The sequence below is a fragment of the Callithrix jacchus genome, chromosome 20 (assembly GCF_049354715.1).
Source record: "Callithrix jacchus isolate 240 chromosome 20, calJac240_pri, whole genome shotgun sequence".
Lineage (NCBI taxonomy): Eukaryota > Metazoa > Chordata > Mammalia > Primates > Cebidae > Callithrix > Callithrix jacchus.
Window position 1 is genome coordinate 35,591,459 of NC_133521.1, and position 19,336 is coordinate 35,610,794.

The 19,336-nt window shown below is 48.0% G+C and overlaps 1 protein-coding gene across 22 annotated transcripts in view; it reads left to right on the forward strand.

The window, feature by feature from the left end:
- Positions 1 to 9,576: 9,576 nt before the first annotated feature.
- The window catches only part of WWOX (WW domain containing oxidoreductase), a 1,143,691-nt gene continuing 1,133,931 nt past the window's right edge, over positions 9,577 to 19,336 (forward strand). For all 22 annotated transcript variants that reach the window (XR_013530205.1, XR_013530200.1, XR_013530201.1 and 19 more), the window contains exons 1-2: positions 9,577 to 9,811; positions 18,780 to 18,844. Coding sequence is in view for 9 of the 22 variants with exons in the window: in XM_002761188.7 (XP_002761234.5) it covers positions 9,705 to 9,811; positions 18,780 to 18,844 (172 nt within the window). In the remaining 13 variants the exon portion in view is untranslated. The remainder of the gene's footprint in view (positions 9,812 to 18,779; positions 18,845 to 19,336) is intronic.

Genomic DNA, 19,336 nt, shown 5'->3' on the forward strand with positions numbered 1-19,336 from the left:
AACACTTTGGGAGGCTGAGCAGGGTGGATCACTTGACGCCAGGAGTTTGAGACCAGCCTGACCAACATGGTGAAATCTTGTCTCTACTAACAATACAAAAAATTATCCAGGCATGGTGGTGCGCACCTGCACCTGTAATTCCAGCTACCCAGGAGGCTGAGGCATGAGAATCACTTGAGCCTGGGAAGCAGAGACTGCAGTAAGCTGAGACCTTGCCACTACACTCCAGCTGGGTGACAGAGCAAGATCGTGTCTCAAAAAAAAAAAGAAAAAAAATCCCCCAAAATGGAAAACCAAGGAGGGAGGGGAAGAGGCTCCTGGGCCCAGTGCACAAGGAACCCTGCTCATGGCACCAGGCCTAGCCACAGGGTTCTTCAGCATTGCTGTTGCTATGAGGTCGGGGGACAGTGATTGTCCTATGATCCTGTGGGGGCCACTGCTGACTTGGGTCAGGGACCCTCACTTCTGGGGTGTGCTTGACTTCTGCCTGCCCCGGTGCTGTCCAGCAGGCCAGAGATGAATGCTCTGGGAGGCTCTGCCACCATTGTCTGTGCAGACCGCCCACCCTTTTCAGTCTTCCTTTTTAGTTTATTTATTTTTTCATTTTTCAAGTCCAGGTCTCACTCTGTCACCGAGGCTAGAGTGCAGTGGCATGATCACAGCTCACTGCAGCCTAGGAATTCCTGGCCTTAAACAATTCCTGGCCTCAGAAGCAGCTAGGATTGTAGGCATGGGCCACCATGCCTGGCTGGTTTTTGTATGACTTGTAGAGAAGGAGGTCTCACTCTGTTGCCCAGGGTTTGTGATGACAGGTGTGAGCCACTGAGCCGGGCCTCAAGCTTCCTCCCGAATTAGCACCTTTCATTTCATCTGCAACCTTAATTCTCCTTTGCCCTGTGACTATCCGCATTCACAGGTTCTGCGGACTGGGATTTGGACATCTTTGGAAGCCTTTATCTGCCTACAAGGAACTTTCCGCAGAGCGAAGTGTGTGAGGACTCACGCCACCAACTGGACTTGGCCCACAGCTGTGGGATTTCCCTTTACTATTACTATTTCAGGGAATAAATCCCACATTTGATGAAAGGTTCATCAGGAACAGAGCGTATGACAAGGCAGGTGAGTGGTTGGAACTTAGTACACAGAGTGCAGGAACTAAGAAAGAAGAGGTTTTCATGTTTATGAAATAACAGGAGAAGGCCGGTGCGGCAGCTCACACCTGTAATCCTAGCACTTTGGGAGGCAGAGGCGGGCAGATCAGGAGGTTAGGAGATGGAGACCTTCCTGGCTAACATGGGGAAACCCCGTCTCTGCTAAAAACACAAAAGATTAGCTGGGCGTGGCAGCACGCGCCTGACTTCCCAGCTACTCGGGAGGATGAGGCAGGAGAATAGCTTGAACCTGGGAGGCACAGGTTGCAGTGAACCCAGATCGAGCCACTGCCCTCCAGCCTGGGTGACAGAGTGACTCCGTCTCAAAACAAACAAAAAGAAATAACGGGAGAAATAGTATGCAAATAGGCTTTCCACTTGGCCAGAGTCATGTCGTCTGCTCTCTACTGCACATGTGGTTGGAAAGGAAAAAAGACGGAGCTGTCATATTGAAGATGCCTAGTCCCAGATAGCCTTTTCCTGCTGGCACAGCTGCCAGCATTCACTTGTGCAAACATCTAGCTTGCGTGTCTGTTTTTCCAGCTCAATTTTACAGGCTGCTCTTTGTTAGAAAAGAAAATGACTTGGGGGCTGCTTTTCATGAAAAGGAAAACCTTACCAAAGTTTCCTGTATCCTATCTACCTAAATAATCTTTCTTTCTTTCTCTCTCTCTTTCTTTCTCTCTCTCTCTCTCTTTCTTTCTTTCTTTCTCTCTCTCTTTCTTTCTTTCTCTCGCTCTTTCTTTGTTTCTTCTTTCCTTCTTTCTTTCTTCTTTCCTTCCTTCCTTTCTTCTTTCTTTCTTTTTTTTCCTTCCTTCCTTCCTCCCTTTCTTCCTTTCTTTTCTTTTTTTTGACCAAGTCTCATTCTGTCTCTGGGCTGGAGTGCAGTGGCTCAATCTCAGCTTCCTGCAAACTCTGCCTTCCAAGTCCAAGAGATTCTCCTGCCTCAGCCTCCCAAGTAGCTGGGACTACAGATGCCTGCCACCATGCCCAGCTAATTTTTATATTTTTAGTAGAGACGGGGTTTTCAGCATGTTGGCCAGGATGGTCTCCATATCTTGACCTTAAGTAATCCACCTGCCTAGGCCTCCCAAAGTGCTGGGATTACAGGCATGAGCCACCTTGCCTGGTCTAAATAATTTTCTTCTTAACTCATATATCAGTATCAGTGGGGCCTGACACTGGGCTGAGCCAGGGGTGTGGAGGGAAGAGGTGGAAACAGAGAGCAATTGCCAAAGGGTCACTGAGGCCTCTTAGACATTTGCACACTTCTGACCTAATTATTTTACCTGTGCCTCTGTTGGCACCCTAGGTCCCCACCTGCCAGGCGATTACATCCTCCTCTCCTACCCTACCCCCATGGGCCACATTGCCACTCTATCACCCAAATTAAATCACTTAGTTCTGAGAGCAGCTTGACTGGATTAATTCCCTGTCAATCCATTTCCCACCCATTTGCTGTAGGGCTTAAAAATGTAGATTTGATTGTGTCACTCCTCTGCTTAAAAAGCTCCCTTGGCCAGACAGATGCTTGGCTACGCATCCTAGAGATGCCTCAGAGTGATTCTTAGTAACACCCTCTTTCTCTCTCCTGCGTGTCTCTGTTGGGAATATAAAGTTATATGGTCAGGATGGACATGGTGGCTCAAGCCTGTACCCCCAGCACTTTGGCAGCCCGAGGTGGGCAGATCAGGAGGTCAGGAGATTAAGACCATCCTGGCCAACATGGTGAAACCCTGTCTCTACTAAATATACAAAAAGTTAGCTGGGCGTGATGGCACACACCTATAGTCCCAGCTACTCAGGAGGCTGAAGCAAGAGAGTTGCCTGAACCCAGGAGGCAGAGGTTGCAGTGATCAGAGATTGAGCCATTGCACTCCAGCCTGGGTGACAGAGTGAGAGTCCATCTCAAAAAGAAAAAAAGAAAAGTTATGTGGTCACGCTACCTAAGGGGCTGAGAGTAATCCTGCTGCTTTCCCTCCTCAGCCCATCGCAGGCTTCTGCAGCTATAGCCAACACTCGGAGTGTCCTAAGTGCTGATGCTGGTCTGAGCCTGTTTCTTCCTGTTGTCCTCAGATCCCTCCCTTTCTTCTGTAGAGGAGATTCTTCCTAGGTGCCCACACACTCTGGCTTTTGTGTGGTTTCATCCAATGAGACGCCCTGACAGGAGATGGGAGGGAGCCAGCTATTCTTCTTCCCAAGACTTCTGCAGGGTTTTCCCACAGCGATTGTCCTTTCTCCAGGGTCCAGTCCCTGAAGGACAGTGTGTCATGGATGAGCAGTGACTATTTGGGCTGGTGGCATGGGCTAAAAGGATGAACCAAGACAGTTGAAGGTAAAGAAAGACAGATTTATTATTAAAGATAGTAGGAAAACCTGTTGCAAGGTTGCAATGGGCAGAATTAGCAGAAGAGGAGCTGACTGCAAGGAAACAAAGGCTTGCTGGAGATTTTATATAGTTTTAAAATGGTTCTTGTGCTGATGGATAACGTCAAGGCATCAGGGACCTAACTTGCATTCTTCTGTCAGCTGAGGTGTTTGATAAGTTGAAGTGTTCGATGATGAGCAGGAAGCTTGTATGCTCTGTGTGTTATCTCTGAAGGAGGGCTGCATGTTTGGGGCCATAAAGAAAGGCAGATCTGGCCAGGTGCAGTGGGTCACGTCTATAATCCCAGCACTTTGGGAGGCTGAGGAGTGTAGATCATGAGGTCAGCAGTTTGAGACCAGACTGGCCAATATAGTGAAACCCCGTCTCTACTAAAAATACAGAAATTAGCTGGGCATGGTGGCACATGCTTGTAGTCCCAGCTACATGGGAGGCTGAGGCAGGAGAATTGCTCGAATCCAGGAGGCGGAGGTTGCAGTGAGCCGAGATTGCTCCACTGCACTCCAGGCTGGGTGACAAAGTGAGACTCCATCTCAAAAAAAAAAAAAAAAAAAAGAAAGAAAGAAAAAAATGAAAGGCAGATATATAGCTTATCTGCTTCCTCTTTACTTTATGCCGGTCCTGCCAGCCTGACTCCTTTTTCCTAATTAGGATTCCACACAGCTCCCTGCTTGCCTCTGGCTCCCTAGCTTCTGCCATAGCTCCTGCCTTCGTCCCTCCAGCCTGCATCCTGGAAAGGACTTTCCACTGTGGCTCATCTCTCACTCACATCATTACCCCGAATTTGTCTTCTCAGATCTTCCATACCCAGTGTAGTGAATTTCCTCTGTCAAATTTCAAATGTTCGCTGGTGTTGGTGGCTCCTGCCTGTAATTCCAGTGCTTTGGGAGGCCAAGTCAGGAGGATTGCTTGAGCCCAGGAGTTTGAGGTTTCAGTGAGCTGTGACTGCACCACTGCACTCCAGCCTGGGAAACAGAGCAAGACCCTGCCTTTTAAAAAAAAAATCGAAGTTTTAACACTGGCTTATTTTCCTAATCAGACCCCATCATGTATATGATAACATGTGTTGACTTATTTAATATCTTAACACTGCTATAAGGTAGGCATTATTAATATTTTCATTTTTCAGACAGTGAAACTAAGGAAGTTGAGGGATTTGGCCACTGTCACAGGGTTTGTGACATTAGTTGGGTTCGAAAGATAAATTACAGGAAACTAACATGGGAACTCTCCCCTGTTTCTGCATACCTAACTGGTCTTGGTTTGAATTTCTCTTAGAACCTTCACTCCATAGTTCTTTGGGTTAACTACTGATCTTATGCTAATTCACTGTGATTTCTGGATATAAGGAGTCTCTCTCTATATATATCAGAGACATAGCATTTTTGTTCATTTGTGTATTTGAATAAATAGATGACATACAAACACACCCTCCTAAATAGGGATACATTGATTAAGAGAGCTTTCCGTGAGACTGCTGTTCAATATTCTACCTTATTGGTTATCTTCTAATGAGAAAATTATCAGAAGAGCCAGGATGCTTCCCAAATCTCGTTAGCACATTGAGTTTAGTACCAAAACATCAGGCTTAATTTCCCAAAGAATGGCAATTGAAGTGAAATCGGGCTTGCAGAGTTGTCTGGGTGTTTGTGAAGATGAGTTTGAAAGGGGAGGGAAATGATCATCTTCAGGATAATGATAATCAACTAATGAAATGTGGCTCCAGGAATGATGCATTAAAATTTGTGCCTCCTAGTCCGGGCCCAGTGGCTCACACCTGTAATCCCAACACTTTGGGAGGTCGAGGCAGGTCAAGTGTCTGAGCTCAGGAGTTCAAGACCAGCCTGGGCAACACGATGAAACTCCGACTCTACTAAAATACAAAAAATTAGCCAGGCGTGGCAGAGTGCACTTGAACCCGGCAGGAGGAGGTTGCAGTGAGCCGAGATTGTGCCACTGCACTCCAGCCTGGGTGACAGAGCGAGACTCCGTCTCCAAACAAAACAAAACTTAAACAAACAAACAAAAACCTTGCACCTCCTGCATATATTTCTTTTGGGTAACGCCAATTGTGTTCAGCAAAAACGGATCGATCTTATGTGAATAAATTGTCAGTTATCACAGAAGTATCAGTCAAAAAGAAAAGAAAGTTTAAACGTCAAAATCCTTGTTAGTTACTGTGCTTTAGTCTTTAAAATCGTGGGCGGATGGGGCCCTCTGGTGTGCAGTTGCATAACTAGACATTGCTGTTTTTAAACCTCCTTGCTAATAATGTGATTAATTTGTCTTTTCAAATACAAACCATTCTTTTGTTTATCTTCAACTTTTAAGTTCAGGGGTGCATGTGCAGGATGTGCAGGGGGTTTTTTCTTGTTGTTGTTTTTTTATTCTTTTTTCTATACATATTCTGCTTATGTAGGTTGCAGGTTTTTTCACAAAACCATGTGTGTCGTGGTGTTTTGCTAACACCGATCTTCCCATCACAGGTATTAAGCCTGGAGTCCATTAGCTATTCTTCCTGATGCTGTCCCTCCCCACATGCCCCTTCTGACAGGCCCCAGTGTGTGTTATTCTCCTCTATGTGTCCATGTGTTCTCATCATTCAGCTCCCACTTAGAGAACATGTGTGTATTAGTCCGTTTTCATGCTGCCAAAAAAAGACATACCCAAGACTAGGAAGAAAAAGAGGTTTAATGGGACTTCCAGTTCCACATGTCTGGGGAAGCCTCAGAATCATGGCAGGAGGCAAAAGACACTTCTTACTTGGTGGCGGCAAGAGAAAATGAGGAAGAAGCAAAAGTGAAAACCCCTGATAAACCCACCAGATCTCGTGAGACTTATTCACTATCACAAGAATAGCATGGGAAAGACCAGCCCCCATGATTCAGTGGGAATTCTGGGAGATACAATTCAAGTTGAGATTTGAGTGGGGACACAGCCAAACCATATCAATGTGGTGTTTGGTTTTCTGTTCCTGTGTTAGGTTGCTGAGGATAATGACTTCCGGCTTCCATGTCTCTGCAAAGGGCATAATCTTGTTCCTTTTCCCAGCTGCATAGTATTCTGTGGTGTATATGTACCACATTTTCTTTATCCAGTCTATCAGCGATTGGCAATGAGGTTAATTCTATGTATTTGTTATTGTGAATAGTGCTGAAATGAACATATGCATTCATGTATTTTTATAATACAATGATTTATATTCCTTTGGGTATATACTCAGTAACAGAATTGCTGGGTCAAATGGTATTTCTGCCTCTAGGTCTTTGAGGAATCGCCACACTGTCTTCCTCAGTGGTTAAACTAATTTACACTCCCACAAAGGGTGTAAAAGTGTTCCTTTTCCTCCACAATCTTGCCAGCATCTGCAGGTTTTTTTTCACTTTTTAATAATTGCCCTTCTGTGTGACATGAGATGGTATCTCATTTGGTTTTGATTTGCATTTCTCAGTGATCAGTGATATTGAGGTTTTCTTTCACATGTTTGTTGGCTGCATATATGTCTTGAGAAGCATCTGTTCATGTTCTTTGCCCACTTTTTAGTGGGGGTTTTTAAAACAAACTTTTTTTTTTTTTTTGCCGCGGAATGTCTCTCTGTCACCAGGCTGGAGTGCAGTGGTGCAACCATGGCTCACTGTACCCTTGAACTCCTAGGCTCTAGTAATCCTCCCACTTCAGCCTCCCCAGTAGTTGGGGAGGCATGCGCCAGCACAGTACAGGCATGTGCCACGACACTGGCTAACTTTTAAATTTTTGTAGAGATGAATTGGGGTGGGGGTGGGAGTGGAGGTCTCACTATGTTGCTCAGGCTGGTCATGAACTTCTGGGCTCAAGCAATTCTCCTGCCTCAGCCTCCCATAGTGCTGGGATTATAGTTGTGAGCCACCACACCCAATCCAATGGTAGCAGGTTTAAACACAGGTGGATTTGAAAAAATCTTATGATAGGTTCAAAAATCGTATGCAGGACTGTTGAAACTAAACAGTGCTTTGTTAATCTTGTTTTTGGTTGGTCAAGTACAGAAATGCAAGTATCTCCTGTAAAGAGTATCCAGAGCAGGAATCCTAAGTAATCATCAATTTGAGTACTTGAAGACAAAAAGCGGCTGCGCCTTCCACACACTGCCCATTAAAATATATACTTTTTAAATTTCGTCTTTTCATTTTAATACTTTTGCTGTCTCAGCGGAATCAAATATATGTAATTATTCTGATAGAGGCTTGCATTCTCTGGGACCTAGGCCAGAGAAATCATGGTCAGTAAATTTCCCTGCAACATATGGCTGGGGAGCAAGCGCCAAAGAGGGAATGTTCTGGAAAACTTCTTAGGCAGGGCCAAGTTGAAGACACATTTGAGGTTTTTCGATACAGAACTTTTATGGGATTCGTACTGGTGGTCCAAGAGACTTGAGTCTACTTTGTAAATATTGATTTCTTTTTTGAGACGGAGTTTACTCTTGTTGCCCAGGCTGTAGTGCAATGGTGCAACTTTGGCTCACTGCAACCTCTGCCTCCTGGGTTCAAGAGATTCTCCTGTGTCAGCCTCCTGAGTACCTGGGACTACAGAAGCATGCCACCATGCCAGGCTAACTTTTGTGTTTTTAATAGAGTCAGGTTTTCACCATATTGGCTGGGATGGTCTCAATCTTTTTACCTAATGATCCACCTGCCTTGGCCTCCCAAAGTTCTTGGATTACAGGCGTGAGCCACTGTGCCTGGCCAGAATTTGGTTTTTAATTAGATTGATTCACAGAGAACCAAACCTAAGGAATCACATCATTCATTCATTTGTTCATTTAATAAATTTGTAGGTTGAAGCATTTTACCAAGTGATGGCAATAGAAAGAAGGCCCAGGTGTGGTTTGTCAGTTTCGTGGGGACTACACAGATGAGTAAATAACTGTAATGCAGTGACAGGATCTCAACGGCCAGGAGACCCCTGCTTCTCCTCTCTTCCTGTGCCTTCTCATGTAGTTAGCTACCTTTTCTTTTCTTTTCTTTTTTCTTTTTAATGCAGATTCTGGACCCATTGCAGACTTACTAGAGGAAATTCTCTAAAGGTGAGGCAGTTTTTAAAAGACCGGATCTCTCTCTGTCTCCCATGCTGGAGTGGCCCGATCATGGCTCACTGCAGCCTCCATTTCTTGGGCTCAAGCGATCTCTGACCTTAGCCTCACTGAGTAACTGGGACTATAGACATGTGCCACCATGCCTAGCAAATTAATTAATTTTTTTATTTTGGTAGAGACGGGGGTCTTGCTGTGTTGCCCGGGCTGTTCTCAAACTCCTGGCCTGAAGTGATCCTCCTGCCTCAGCCTCCTAATGTGTTTGAATTACAGGCGAGAGCCACTGAGTCCGTCCTAGCTCCCCTTTCTGAGTTGTGCCCACTACACAAAGGTGTCAGGAACATGATATGTCTCTGCATTTCCGGCCTGGACCCCACGTTAAGCGCTCTGTTAACGTCAGTGTCTTATCAACAACACTGTGTTTTGGCTGGAAGAAACTTCTTTAAAACCAGGAAATCAGGAATCAGCATTTTTAAGTTCACCAGGTTAAATAACATTGTGTTCATATGCAAAACAAAGTTTGTGAATCAGCACCAATGCTAGCAAGCTCTGGAAGGTTTGTGATCATGAACTTTCACGAGGCCCCAAGGCAAAGAGAGACAGAAGCCCAGGACACCAGCATGGGCGGCGCTTTCCAACCAGGCGCCGCCTGGACTACATTTCCCACGATGCCCAACTGCCGGGCTCCTGCGGGATTGGCTAGAACAACGAGGAAGTGATTACGGGTCGCCCAGCAACGGGCGGAGTCCTGAAACTAGCTGCGCACGCCCCTTCCCTGCGGCTGGGAGGTTGACGAGGCTCCGTTCCATATCGGAGCACTCTCCGGCTTTACTGTCCAGCCCGGCGGCAGCGCGACCTCTTAGGCGCTTTCACCGCCTTGCTCTCCAGGCCCAGCCCCTTTGACGCCTGCAGCCGGGATACTGCGGAAACTGGAGTTTAGCTTCGTGGTCGGCGGAGTGGTCCCCGGAGGGCGCAGTGCGCAGGCGTGAGTGGTGGAGACCCGACGCGCGTGGCGCTCGTTTGGAGTCGGAGTGAGTTCCTGGGCTACCGGACTCAGCAGCGAGCGAGCGAGCGAGCGGGTCAGGTGCCTCCTCCGTCTGCCATGGCAGCGCTGCGCTACGCGGGACTGGATGACACGGACAGTGAGGACGAGCTGCCCCCGGGTTGGGAGGAGAGAACCACCAAGGACGGCTGGGTTTACTACGCCAAGTAAGGGGGCTGCAGTGGGGCCGGGGACGCACCTGGGACCCTGCACTGGCCTCGGACACCACCTGCGCGGGGAGGGCGCGCGCTCCAGCGCAGCGAGTGCGGTGCAGAGTGGAAATGACTGTTAAGCTGCTTAGGGGAAAGGGTCCAGGGTCTTTATGGGCCTCGGGTCCAGTGGGGGTCACCTGGTGGCATCCCGGCGCGCCCTCTGCTGTTCAGGAGGCAGCCCTGCGCGGAGCGGCGAGGGCAAAGTGGCCTCATCACCGCCAAAAAATAAAGACGTTTAAAGTGCACGTACTCAGCTTTCTCCTTCAGGCTCTGGGTTGCATGACTAGGAGTTTTGTTTTGTTTTCTCCAGACAAGTATCGCTGTGTCACCCAGGCTGGAGTGCAGTGGTGCCATCACGGCCCACTGCAGCATCGGTTCAGGCAATCCTCTCATCTCAGCCTCCTGAGTGGCTGGGACTACAGGCGTGCGCTACCCCCATGCCCAGCTAATTTTTAAACTTTTTTTGTAGAGACTAGGGTCGCACCTTCTTGCCCAGGCTGGTCTCGAACTCTTGGGCTCAAGCAGTTCGCCTGCCTCAGCCTCCAGAATTGAGATTACAGGTGTGTTTTTTAGCAGAAGTCCTACATAGTTTCACTACCGTTTCCTGGGAAAGTTTTGGGAACCCCAGAGAGCCTTTGTCTTTAACTGTGTGACCTTCGGCCATTGAAAGGACGTTGAATCTTAATTTTCTCACCTGTAAAATGGGTTGATATGAGGGTCAGTTCAGGCACTGTGCATAAAGCACATAGCACCGTGTCTAGTAGGCACTCTGTCCCTTAACTGTCCTGGTTGCTCTTCAGCTATGACAGTGCCTCTTGACAGCAGCACCTTAGAATCACAAGGGGAGTGTCCTAAGTACACGTTTTGGGTCTCCATAGAACCTATAGTAGCCGACTCTCAACTTTGGGAGAATGTCTGTTAAGCTTTTCAGGTAAGGTGGAATATCACTTGGTTTTCAGAAACATGGGTGTAAATCTGATTTTCAGCACCTGGGCCCCGCTCCCAGAGGGGTTTTTCTTTTTTGAGGCAGAGTCTTGCTCGGTCTCCCAGACTGGAGTGCAGTGGTGCGATCTTGGCTCACTGCAACCTCTGCATGCTGAGTTCGAGTGATCCTTGTGGCTCAGCCTCCCAAGTAGCTAGGATGACAGGCAGCTGCCACCGCGCCTGGTTAATTTTTGTGTTTTTAGTAGAGACGGGGTTTCACCATGTGGGCCAGGCTGGTCTCAAACCCCTGGTCTCAAGTGATCTGCCCACCTCGGCTTCCCAAAGTGTTGGGATTACAGGCGTGACCCACTGCGCCGGCCCAGAATTTCTGATTTAATTGGTTTGTGCCCTCCCCTCTCCCTTGGTAGGTTGTAAAACTCTTCCCTTCCAGGACATTCTAATCTGTGCAAGAATGTGAACCGCTACTACCTTTGGTGGCAAGGCAGAAGAAAAACAGTAAAGCTCTGATGAGTTCACTCACGACACACAAGGGTGTTATGTGCCGGGCCTTTTGCTGGCACTGGTTATACCAAGGCAAGTAAGAGCCAGTTGTCATCCTTGGCACCCAATCTTATAGGGCACACTGACATGTAGGGGGGATCCCCACACAGTGTGTGTCCCAGGAAGCAATGTGTCTGGCATGAGGTGTGTGTGGGTAGTTGGTGGGAACGTTAGGAAGTATAGTGACATGGTCACAGTAACCTTGACTTCCTGGGCTCAAGCGATCCTCTTCCCTCAGCCTCTCGAGTCTCCAGGACCACAGGTGTATGCCACCACGCCCAGCTAATTATTACCTGTTTTGTAGAGATGGGGTCTCACTATGTTGCCGAGGCTGGTTTGAACTTGTGGACTGAAGCCTTCCTCCCAAAGCTGTGAAATCATAGGCATGAGGCTTGGCTCCAAGCCCAGAGCAGTGTTTTGAGTACAGGTAGAAGTTGGGGGGGGACAGGAGGGCAGTCCAGGCAGAGGGAACAGTGAGAGGAGAGACCCCCAGCATGGCCTGTACAGGGACCTGTGATTTTGTTTGTTTGTTTGTTTTATTTTTTGAGATAGAGTCTAGCTCTGTCACCAGACTGGCGTGATCTCGACTCACTACAACCTCCGCTTTTAAGCGATTCTCCTGCCTCAGCCTCCCAAGTAGCTGGAACTACAGGCACGTACCACCATGCCCAGCTACTTTTTGTTTCTTAGTAGAGATGGTTTCACCATGTTGGCCAGAATGGTCTCCATCTCTTGACCTCATGATCTCCCCACCTTGCCTTCCCAAAGTGCTGGGATTACAGGTGTGAGCTGCCGCCCCCAGCTGGACTTGTGATCTTTGTGAGGTCCAGGAATGTGAAGGTTGAGGCAGGGAAGGAAGGACCCAGTTACCGGAGTTCTCTGCCTTGCTGAGAAGCTTGGCCTTTGTTGACAGAGCCAGAGTGGCATTAGGCTTGTGACTGCAGGGAGGATTTCTGGCTCTGGAGAATGACAGGGACATTTCCAGCAGCAGCAGAGAACCATTAACCGCCGCAGGGGTCAAGGCCGGCTCCTGAGCGGGCACTTGCTGTCCCTCTCACCTGTCCATCTGTGGGGGAAGGGCTCCTTTTCATCTTTCAGAGATAAGCTTACGTGTCACTGTGCAAGAGATCTTCCTGACTGTGGCTGTCCCCTCTACCTTCTACCTGTCACCTGATTTCTCTGCTGCTTTGCGCTTAGCCTTGGCTCGTCCTCCTCGTTGTTGGCTCTGTTTCCCTCACCCAGACTGCAAACTCCATGAGGGTAGCTTGTCCACCTGCGTGTCCCCAGTGCTTACCACTGGAAGCTGTAAGATGAACCCACACGGGAGGGATGAGTAAATAATCATCCAGAGAAGGTCAGCCACGGGCTTCTATGGGTGGATGGCGCACTGGGCCCAGAGTACCAAGATGCAGGTGACCTGCTCCTGGCTTCCTGAGCCCACCTCTGCCTCCGGCTCTGTGACGTGTCTCTTCCTTTGTCACTCAGACCCAGAGGCGCTTCTGCTTCCCTGCAGGCTTGTCCTGGAGCCTGGCGCTAGGGCCATGGGGCTCCCTTGCTACCGTGCGCCCTGCGTGCCCCTGTGCCTGCCGTCATGCTGCGTGGCCTTTCTCCCGTCTGCTTTCTTCATGAGTGGCCCATGGCCAGGGGACTCGGCACGTACATGGTTTCCAAAAGCCCTTCCTCCAGCCGCCCAACCAGTGTCTTATGTCTCCAGCTGGCCTCTCTGGCTCCACGGTTTGTTTTTATAATTTAAAATTCTGGGATACACGTGCCGGACGTGCAGGTTTGTTACACGGATAAACGTGCCATGGCGGCTTGCTGCACTTCTCAACCCATCACCAAGGTATCAGCCCTGCACCTTGGTGCGTTAGCTCTGTATTATCAGCATTAGCTCTGTAGTGTTTACACCACCTGAGATGCCTGGGCTTGGCTGGCTCCCAGCTGGAGGACTCATCTCTCTGGACCTTCTGGCCATCCCTGCCAGCCCTCAGTTCTCAGGGTGTCCAGGCTGAAAAGCTGGAGTTCTTTGGGTGTCAGGAGGCCTCTGATCCATCTGAACCCCACATTCCCTTGATCTCTTCTGACTGTGAGCGTCCTGGCCCTTCTTTTATTTTCTTTTCTTTGTAAATGTTTATGCTGGCTCCAACCCCTTTTCATTTCTGACTCTGGAAGTGACGCTTGTTTTTCTCTTGGGGTTTGGGAAACTTTGCAGGTGTGCTTTCTAGGGGGCCACTCTTTGAGTCATTTCTTTTTCCATATGGTCTCCCCAGGGATAGAGGCTGGAGCTCCCACTGACACCTTGGGGTCTGGTGGAAGCCCTGTCTTGAGTGGGTGCTGTGGGCCTCTCCTGCTTGCCCCTGTGCTCGTGGTACACTTGTAGGCCTCAAAGGCACATGTGTCTTGGAGCTCCAAAGCCCACCAGGCTGGGCTCCCAGGGACAGTTTCAGGGGAGACAGGGACCCCGAGAGGGCCGGTGGGCCTTTCTTGTCTCCTTCTCCCCTAAGAGTCTCTGCAGCTGCTTCATGGGAGATGGGGACTGAGGGATGAGGTCTCAGGGTCCAAGCCGTCCTTGTCTACCCTCCCCTGTCCCCCTTTTCTTAGGAAGCTCAGGCCTTTGGGCATTCAGAGTCCTCAGTGGCTCCAGCGTCCATGGGGCTGGCCATCCTCACCGTCAGCTCTGGTTCTCTCTGCTAACTTACACCGTGCTCAGAACACGCATGCCTGCACGCGCACACACCCACCCACCCATAGACTGGGCATGGTGGCAAACCAAGGTAGGATAGCTTGAGTCCAGGAGTTCGAGGCTGCAGTGAGCTATGACTGAACCACTGTACTCTAGCCTGAGTCACCTAACAAGACCCTGTCTAAAAAAAAGAAAGAAAACACCCCATTCGTAAGTGTGGTATTCACGTAATATGGTGTCCATTTAATTTTGAATCCTTTGGTTTAAGTTTAGATTACTATTAATTATCATTTTAAATGACAAGCTTATTGAAAGAATAAAACATAAAAGACAGCTTCTATTTAAAAGAGAATAAGAGAACACTTAGTTGACATGTGTTCTAATTTTCTCTTCATTAAAAAGTCATTTAAGATTATAATTAAAAAGAACACCTTTTAATTAATTTTTATATTTATTTAAAATCTTCTATTGAAATCCACTGTTCTTGGTTCTTCCCATGTTAACTCACTCGGTCCTCTGTAACCCAAGAAGTAAGTACTGTTGCTTGTCCCCATCTTAACTGGTGAGGAAATTGAGGCACAGGGGATAAAATGACTTATTCAAGGGCAGGGCAGCTGGCACATGGGAGACGCAGCAAACTTGGGCAGTTGGGCTCTAGAATCCTAACGACCAGGTTACTCTCTGCACTTCAGCTGGTTTCGGGTTCTTCCCCAGGGATGGTTGTGTTCTGCAGGGGACAGTTGGTAACGTCTGGAGATGCTTTCTGTGGCCACAACTGTGGGACTGGGGTATTGGTATCTAGTGGGCACAGGCCAGTGATGCCCACAACAGCCCCACAACAAAGACTGATTCAGGCCGGTCGTGGTGACTCATGCCTGTAATCTGGGAGGCCGAGGCAGGTGGATCACTTGAAGTCAGGAGTTCGAGACCTGCCTGGACAACATGGTGAAACCCTGTCTCTACAAAAAACAAGAAAATTAGCCAGGCATGGTGGCAGGCACCTGTAATCCCAGCTACTCAGGAGGCTGAGGCAGGAGAATAGCTTGAACCCTGGAGGCAGAGGTTGCAATGAGCTGAGATTGAACCACTGCACTCCAGCCTGGGGGACAGAGCGAGACTCTGTCTCAAAAAAACAAACAAAGAATGATCCAACTCCAAGTGCCACTAGCAGTGAGGATAAGAAACCCTGGTTTAGGGCTGGGTGCAGTGGCTCATGCCTGTAATCCCTGCAACCAGTGCTTTGGGAGGCCGAGGTGGGTGGATCACAAGTTCAGGAGTTCAAGACCAGCTTGGCCAATATGGTGAAACCCTGTCCCTACTAAAAATACAAAAATTAGCCAGGCGTGGTAGCAGACGCCTGTAGTCCCAGCTACTTGGGAGGCTGAGGCAGGACAATCACTTGAACCTGGAGGCGGGGGTTGCAGTGAGCCGAGATTGCACCACTGCACTCCAGCTGGTTGACAGAGCGAGACTCCATGTCAGAAAATAAAGAAACTCTGGTCTAGGCATGTTCTGTGAAAGTCAAGAACATAGGTTGACAGAGTTTGTTTTGGTTTTCAAATGTCTTTCTGAATAGATAGAAAATGTTCTGAGTGAGTTTTGTAACTCCTCTGGAAAGCATTCATTCTGTGTTTACATTTGTGCACCTGCTGTGGGCCAGGCATGAGGCTGGGTGTGTCAGGGCCCAGCTTCACCTATGAAGGGCCAGGAGGCTCTTTCTGCACTGGCATGCCTTGCCATCAGGGCTCAGCTTCCACTTTTAAGGGTCATTTCATGGATTTCTTTTTTTTTTTTTTTTGAGGCAGACTCTTGCTCTGTCACCCACACTGGAGTGCAGTGGCGTGATCTTGTCTCACTGTAACCTCAACCTCCCAGGTTCAGGAAATTCTCATGCCTCAGCCACTCAAGTAGCTGAGATTACAGGCATGTGCCACCACATCTGTCCAATTTTTGTATTTTTAGTAGAGATGGGATTTTGCCATGTTGGCCAGAGTGGTCTTGAATCCCTGGACTCAAGTGATCTGCCCGCTTCAGCCTCCCAGAGTGCTAGGATTACAGGTGTGAGCCACAGCTCCTGGCCACTTCATGGATTCTTGAGGGCAGAGATTTTTGGAGCCAGGCTTCAAGCTTATTTGATGTGTACCTATGAGATGAAGACTACTTTTTTTTTGAGACGAAGTCTTGCTGTTGCCTCCTAGGCTGGAGTGCAATGGCACGATCGTTGCTCACTGCAACCTCTGCCTCCCACGTTCAAGTGGGTCTCCTGCCTCAGCCTCCCGAGAAGCTGGGATTACAGGTGCCTGCTGCCACACCTGGCTAATTTTTGTATTTTTATTAGAGACGGGGTTTCACCATTTTGGCCAGGCTGGTCTCGAACTCCTGACCCCACGTGATCTGCCCTCCTCGGCCTCTTAAAGTGCTCGGATTACAGGCATGAGCCACTGTACTTGGCTGAGATGAAGACTGCTTTGAATGTCAGGCAAGGAAAATGCAGCTCCATCTCTTAACTTTCTTGAAGGAGCATGAGACACAGCCCTGAAAGGGGCAGGAAGCTGTCTTGTTATTGCCAGCTTGGTTTATCTGATTGCCGTTCCCTTCCATTGTGAGGAAAAGCAGGAGTTGATATACCAGTACTCCCACTGTGCCAGCGGAGAGTGGGTTACCCTTACCAGAGAGAGCTGCTTTTTTTGCAAGTGATATTGGATGGTGGTTGACGTACAAAGTAGGAGTTTGTCTTTGCTGCTGATATCTAAGCTGGTACAAGGATTTAATCGTTCTCCAGGCAGTGTCACAGGTGTCATGTGTCTCGCCTTTTCAGCAGCTCGGTGAGATGGCAGTAGTGCTGAGGAGACTGTCTGGGCACAGCTAGCATGGGAGGTTCTGGTCTTCTGTGTCCTGAGCCAGGCATTCATACCTGCACCATGACAGAGACCCAGGTGCGGAGACTTTGTCTGACAACCAGATCAGAATCCAGCAATTCATGAAAAGACCCTGCTTGCAGGTTGTCAGATTTTTTAGAAAATTCATGCTCTCTGTATTTCTCTTTTTTTTTTTTAGACAGAGTCTCACTCTGTCGCCCAGGCTGGAGTGCAGTGGCACGATCTCGGCTCACTGCAGCCAGCCTCTGCTTCCTGGGTTCCAGCAACTCTCCTCTGGATACCTCAGCATCCAGAGTAGCTGGGATTACAAGCATGTGCCACCACGCCCAGCTGATTTTTGTATTTTCAGTAGAGATGGGGTTTCACCATATTGGTCAGGATGGTCTCGATCTCTTGACCTCATGATCTGCCCGCTTTGGCCTCCCAAAGTGCTAGGATTGCAGACATGAGCCACTGTGCCTGGTCTATTTATTTGCTTTAAAATAATTGATAGGGAAAGAATGTTCATGTCTTATCATCTAGATGTTGCTGATTAAGTAATGTAACTTTCTGTTTTTGCGTGAGTAGATAAACTTTTAGGAAACCCAGCCTACCCTTCCAGTGCCTCTGGAGCACCTGGCTCTTTCCCTGATGAAATAATTGTATGTTTTCCTGGATACCTTATTACCTGGTGACAGGTGTTTCTAGTTATTGGCCTACTGTTTTAATTACAACTTTGGGTGGTGGTCTGAGATGAAATGTTAAGTTTGATACAATAATCAGGCTAGTTTGTGTAACTGATTTGTTCAAAATAATAGCTTACATTTCCCAGAGCTTTTCGTATGCCAGGCGCCATGTGAAACACTGGATATGCAATATTCTTATTGCAGACCCCACAATCAGTGCTAGAATCATTTCCATTTTGCAGAGAAGGGAATGGAGATGAAGGAGTTGGGTCACTTGACCACAGGTGCACAGCACACAGCTAGGTGACCTATGGGGCTGACTTACTGGAGACCATCATTCTCAGCAAACTGACACAAGAACAGAAAATCAAACACCGCATGTTCTCACTCATAGGTGGGTATTGAACAATGAGAACGCATGGACACAGGGAGAGGAGCATCACACCCTGGGGTCTGTTGGGGGGAATAAGGGAGGGACAGGAGTGGGTAGGGAGGTTGGGGAGGGATAACTTGGGGAGAAATGCCAGATATAGGTGAGGGGGGTGGAGGCAGCAAACCACATTGCCATGTATGTACCTCTGCAACAATCCTGCATGTTCTGCACATGTACCCCAGAACCTAAAGTACAATAATATATATATAGATATATCTATATATCTATAAAACAAAAAAAGAACATTTTAGCTGGGCAAGGTAGCATGTGCTTCTAGTCCCAGCCACTCAAGAGGGTGATATAGGAGGATCATTTGAGTCCAGGAGTTCCATTCCAGCCTGGACAACATAGTAAGACCCTGATTCTTTAAAAAGAAATACAAATAAATAAGTAAACATTTAAGAGATTATATAAATTATTAGAATTAAATTAAAACAAATACCAAGCAAAATGCCTCCAGATATTTTGAGTGATTCAGCCAGCTTCCTAAAGACCCCCGTCTTTAGGGATCATAGTCCTCTTTCTCCTCTTTCCTGCACTTCCTCCTTACACCTGGCTTCTAAAGGCAGGCTGTTGGGAGTTTCCACAGGACTGCTGCTGCTTCTGACCTGGGGAATCTGACCTGATGCAAACAGTGACATTTGTATTCTGCACATATCCTTCTCTGAATACTACTCTTGAGAGAGTATTATCTGGGAGAGAAAAAATTTAATACAATTGATGACTTTCTAGAAGAGTTCATTTTTATTTATTACTGTGGATTTTTTGTTCTTAACAGTCACACCGAGGAGAAGACTCAGTGGGAACATCCAAAAACTGGAAAAAGAAAACGAGTGGCAGGAGGTTTGTATGTTGCTGTCAAAGGATATTGGATTAAAGCATTAAGTAGATGGGGAAAATGTCACAGGCAGAGAGGTGACAGGTTATTGTGTCTCTGGGAGGGCTCTCTGGTAGAGAACCAGACTCTTACTCTGAGGAGCTTACCTGATTTGGCAGAAGACGATGATGACATTGTAGCATAGACTGAGGATGATTTCTTTTTTTTTTTTTTTGAGACGGCGTTTCGCTCTTGTTACCCAGGCTGGAGTGCAATGGCGCGATCTCGGCTCACCGCAACCTCTGCCTCCTGGTTTCTTACTGGTGTTAAAGGATCAAAATGGCCGGACACGGTGGCTCATGCCTGTAATCCTGCCGCATTGGGAGGCCGAGGTGGGCAGATCGCTTGATGTCAGGAGTTCGAGACCAGCCTGGCCAACATGTTGAAACCTTGTCTCTTCTGAGAATATGAAAATTAGCCAGGCCTGGGGGTGCGTGCCTGTAATTCCAGCTACTTTG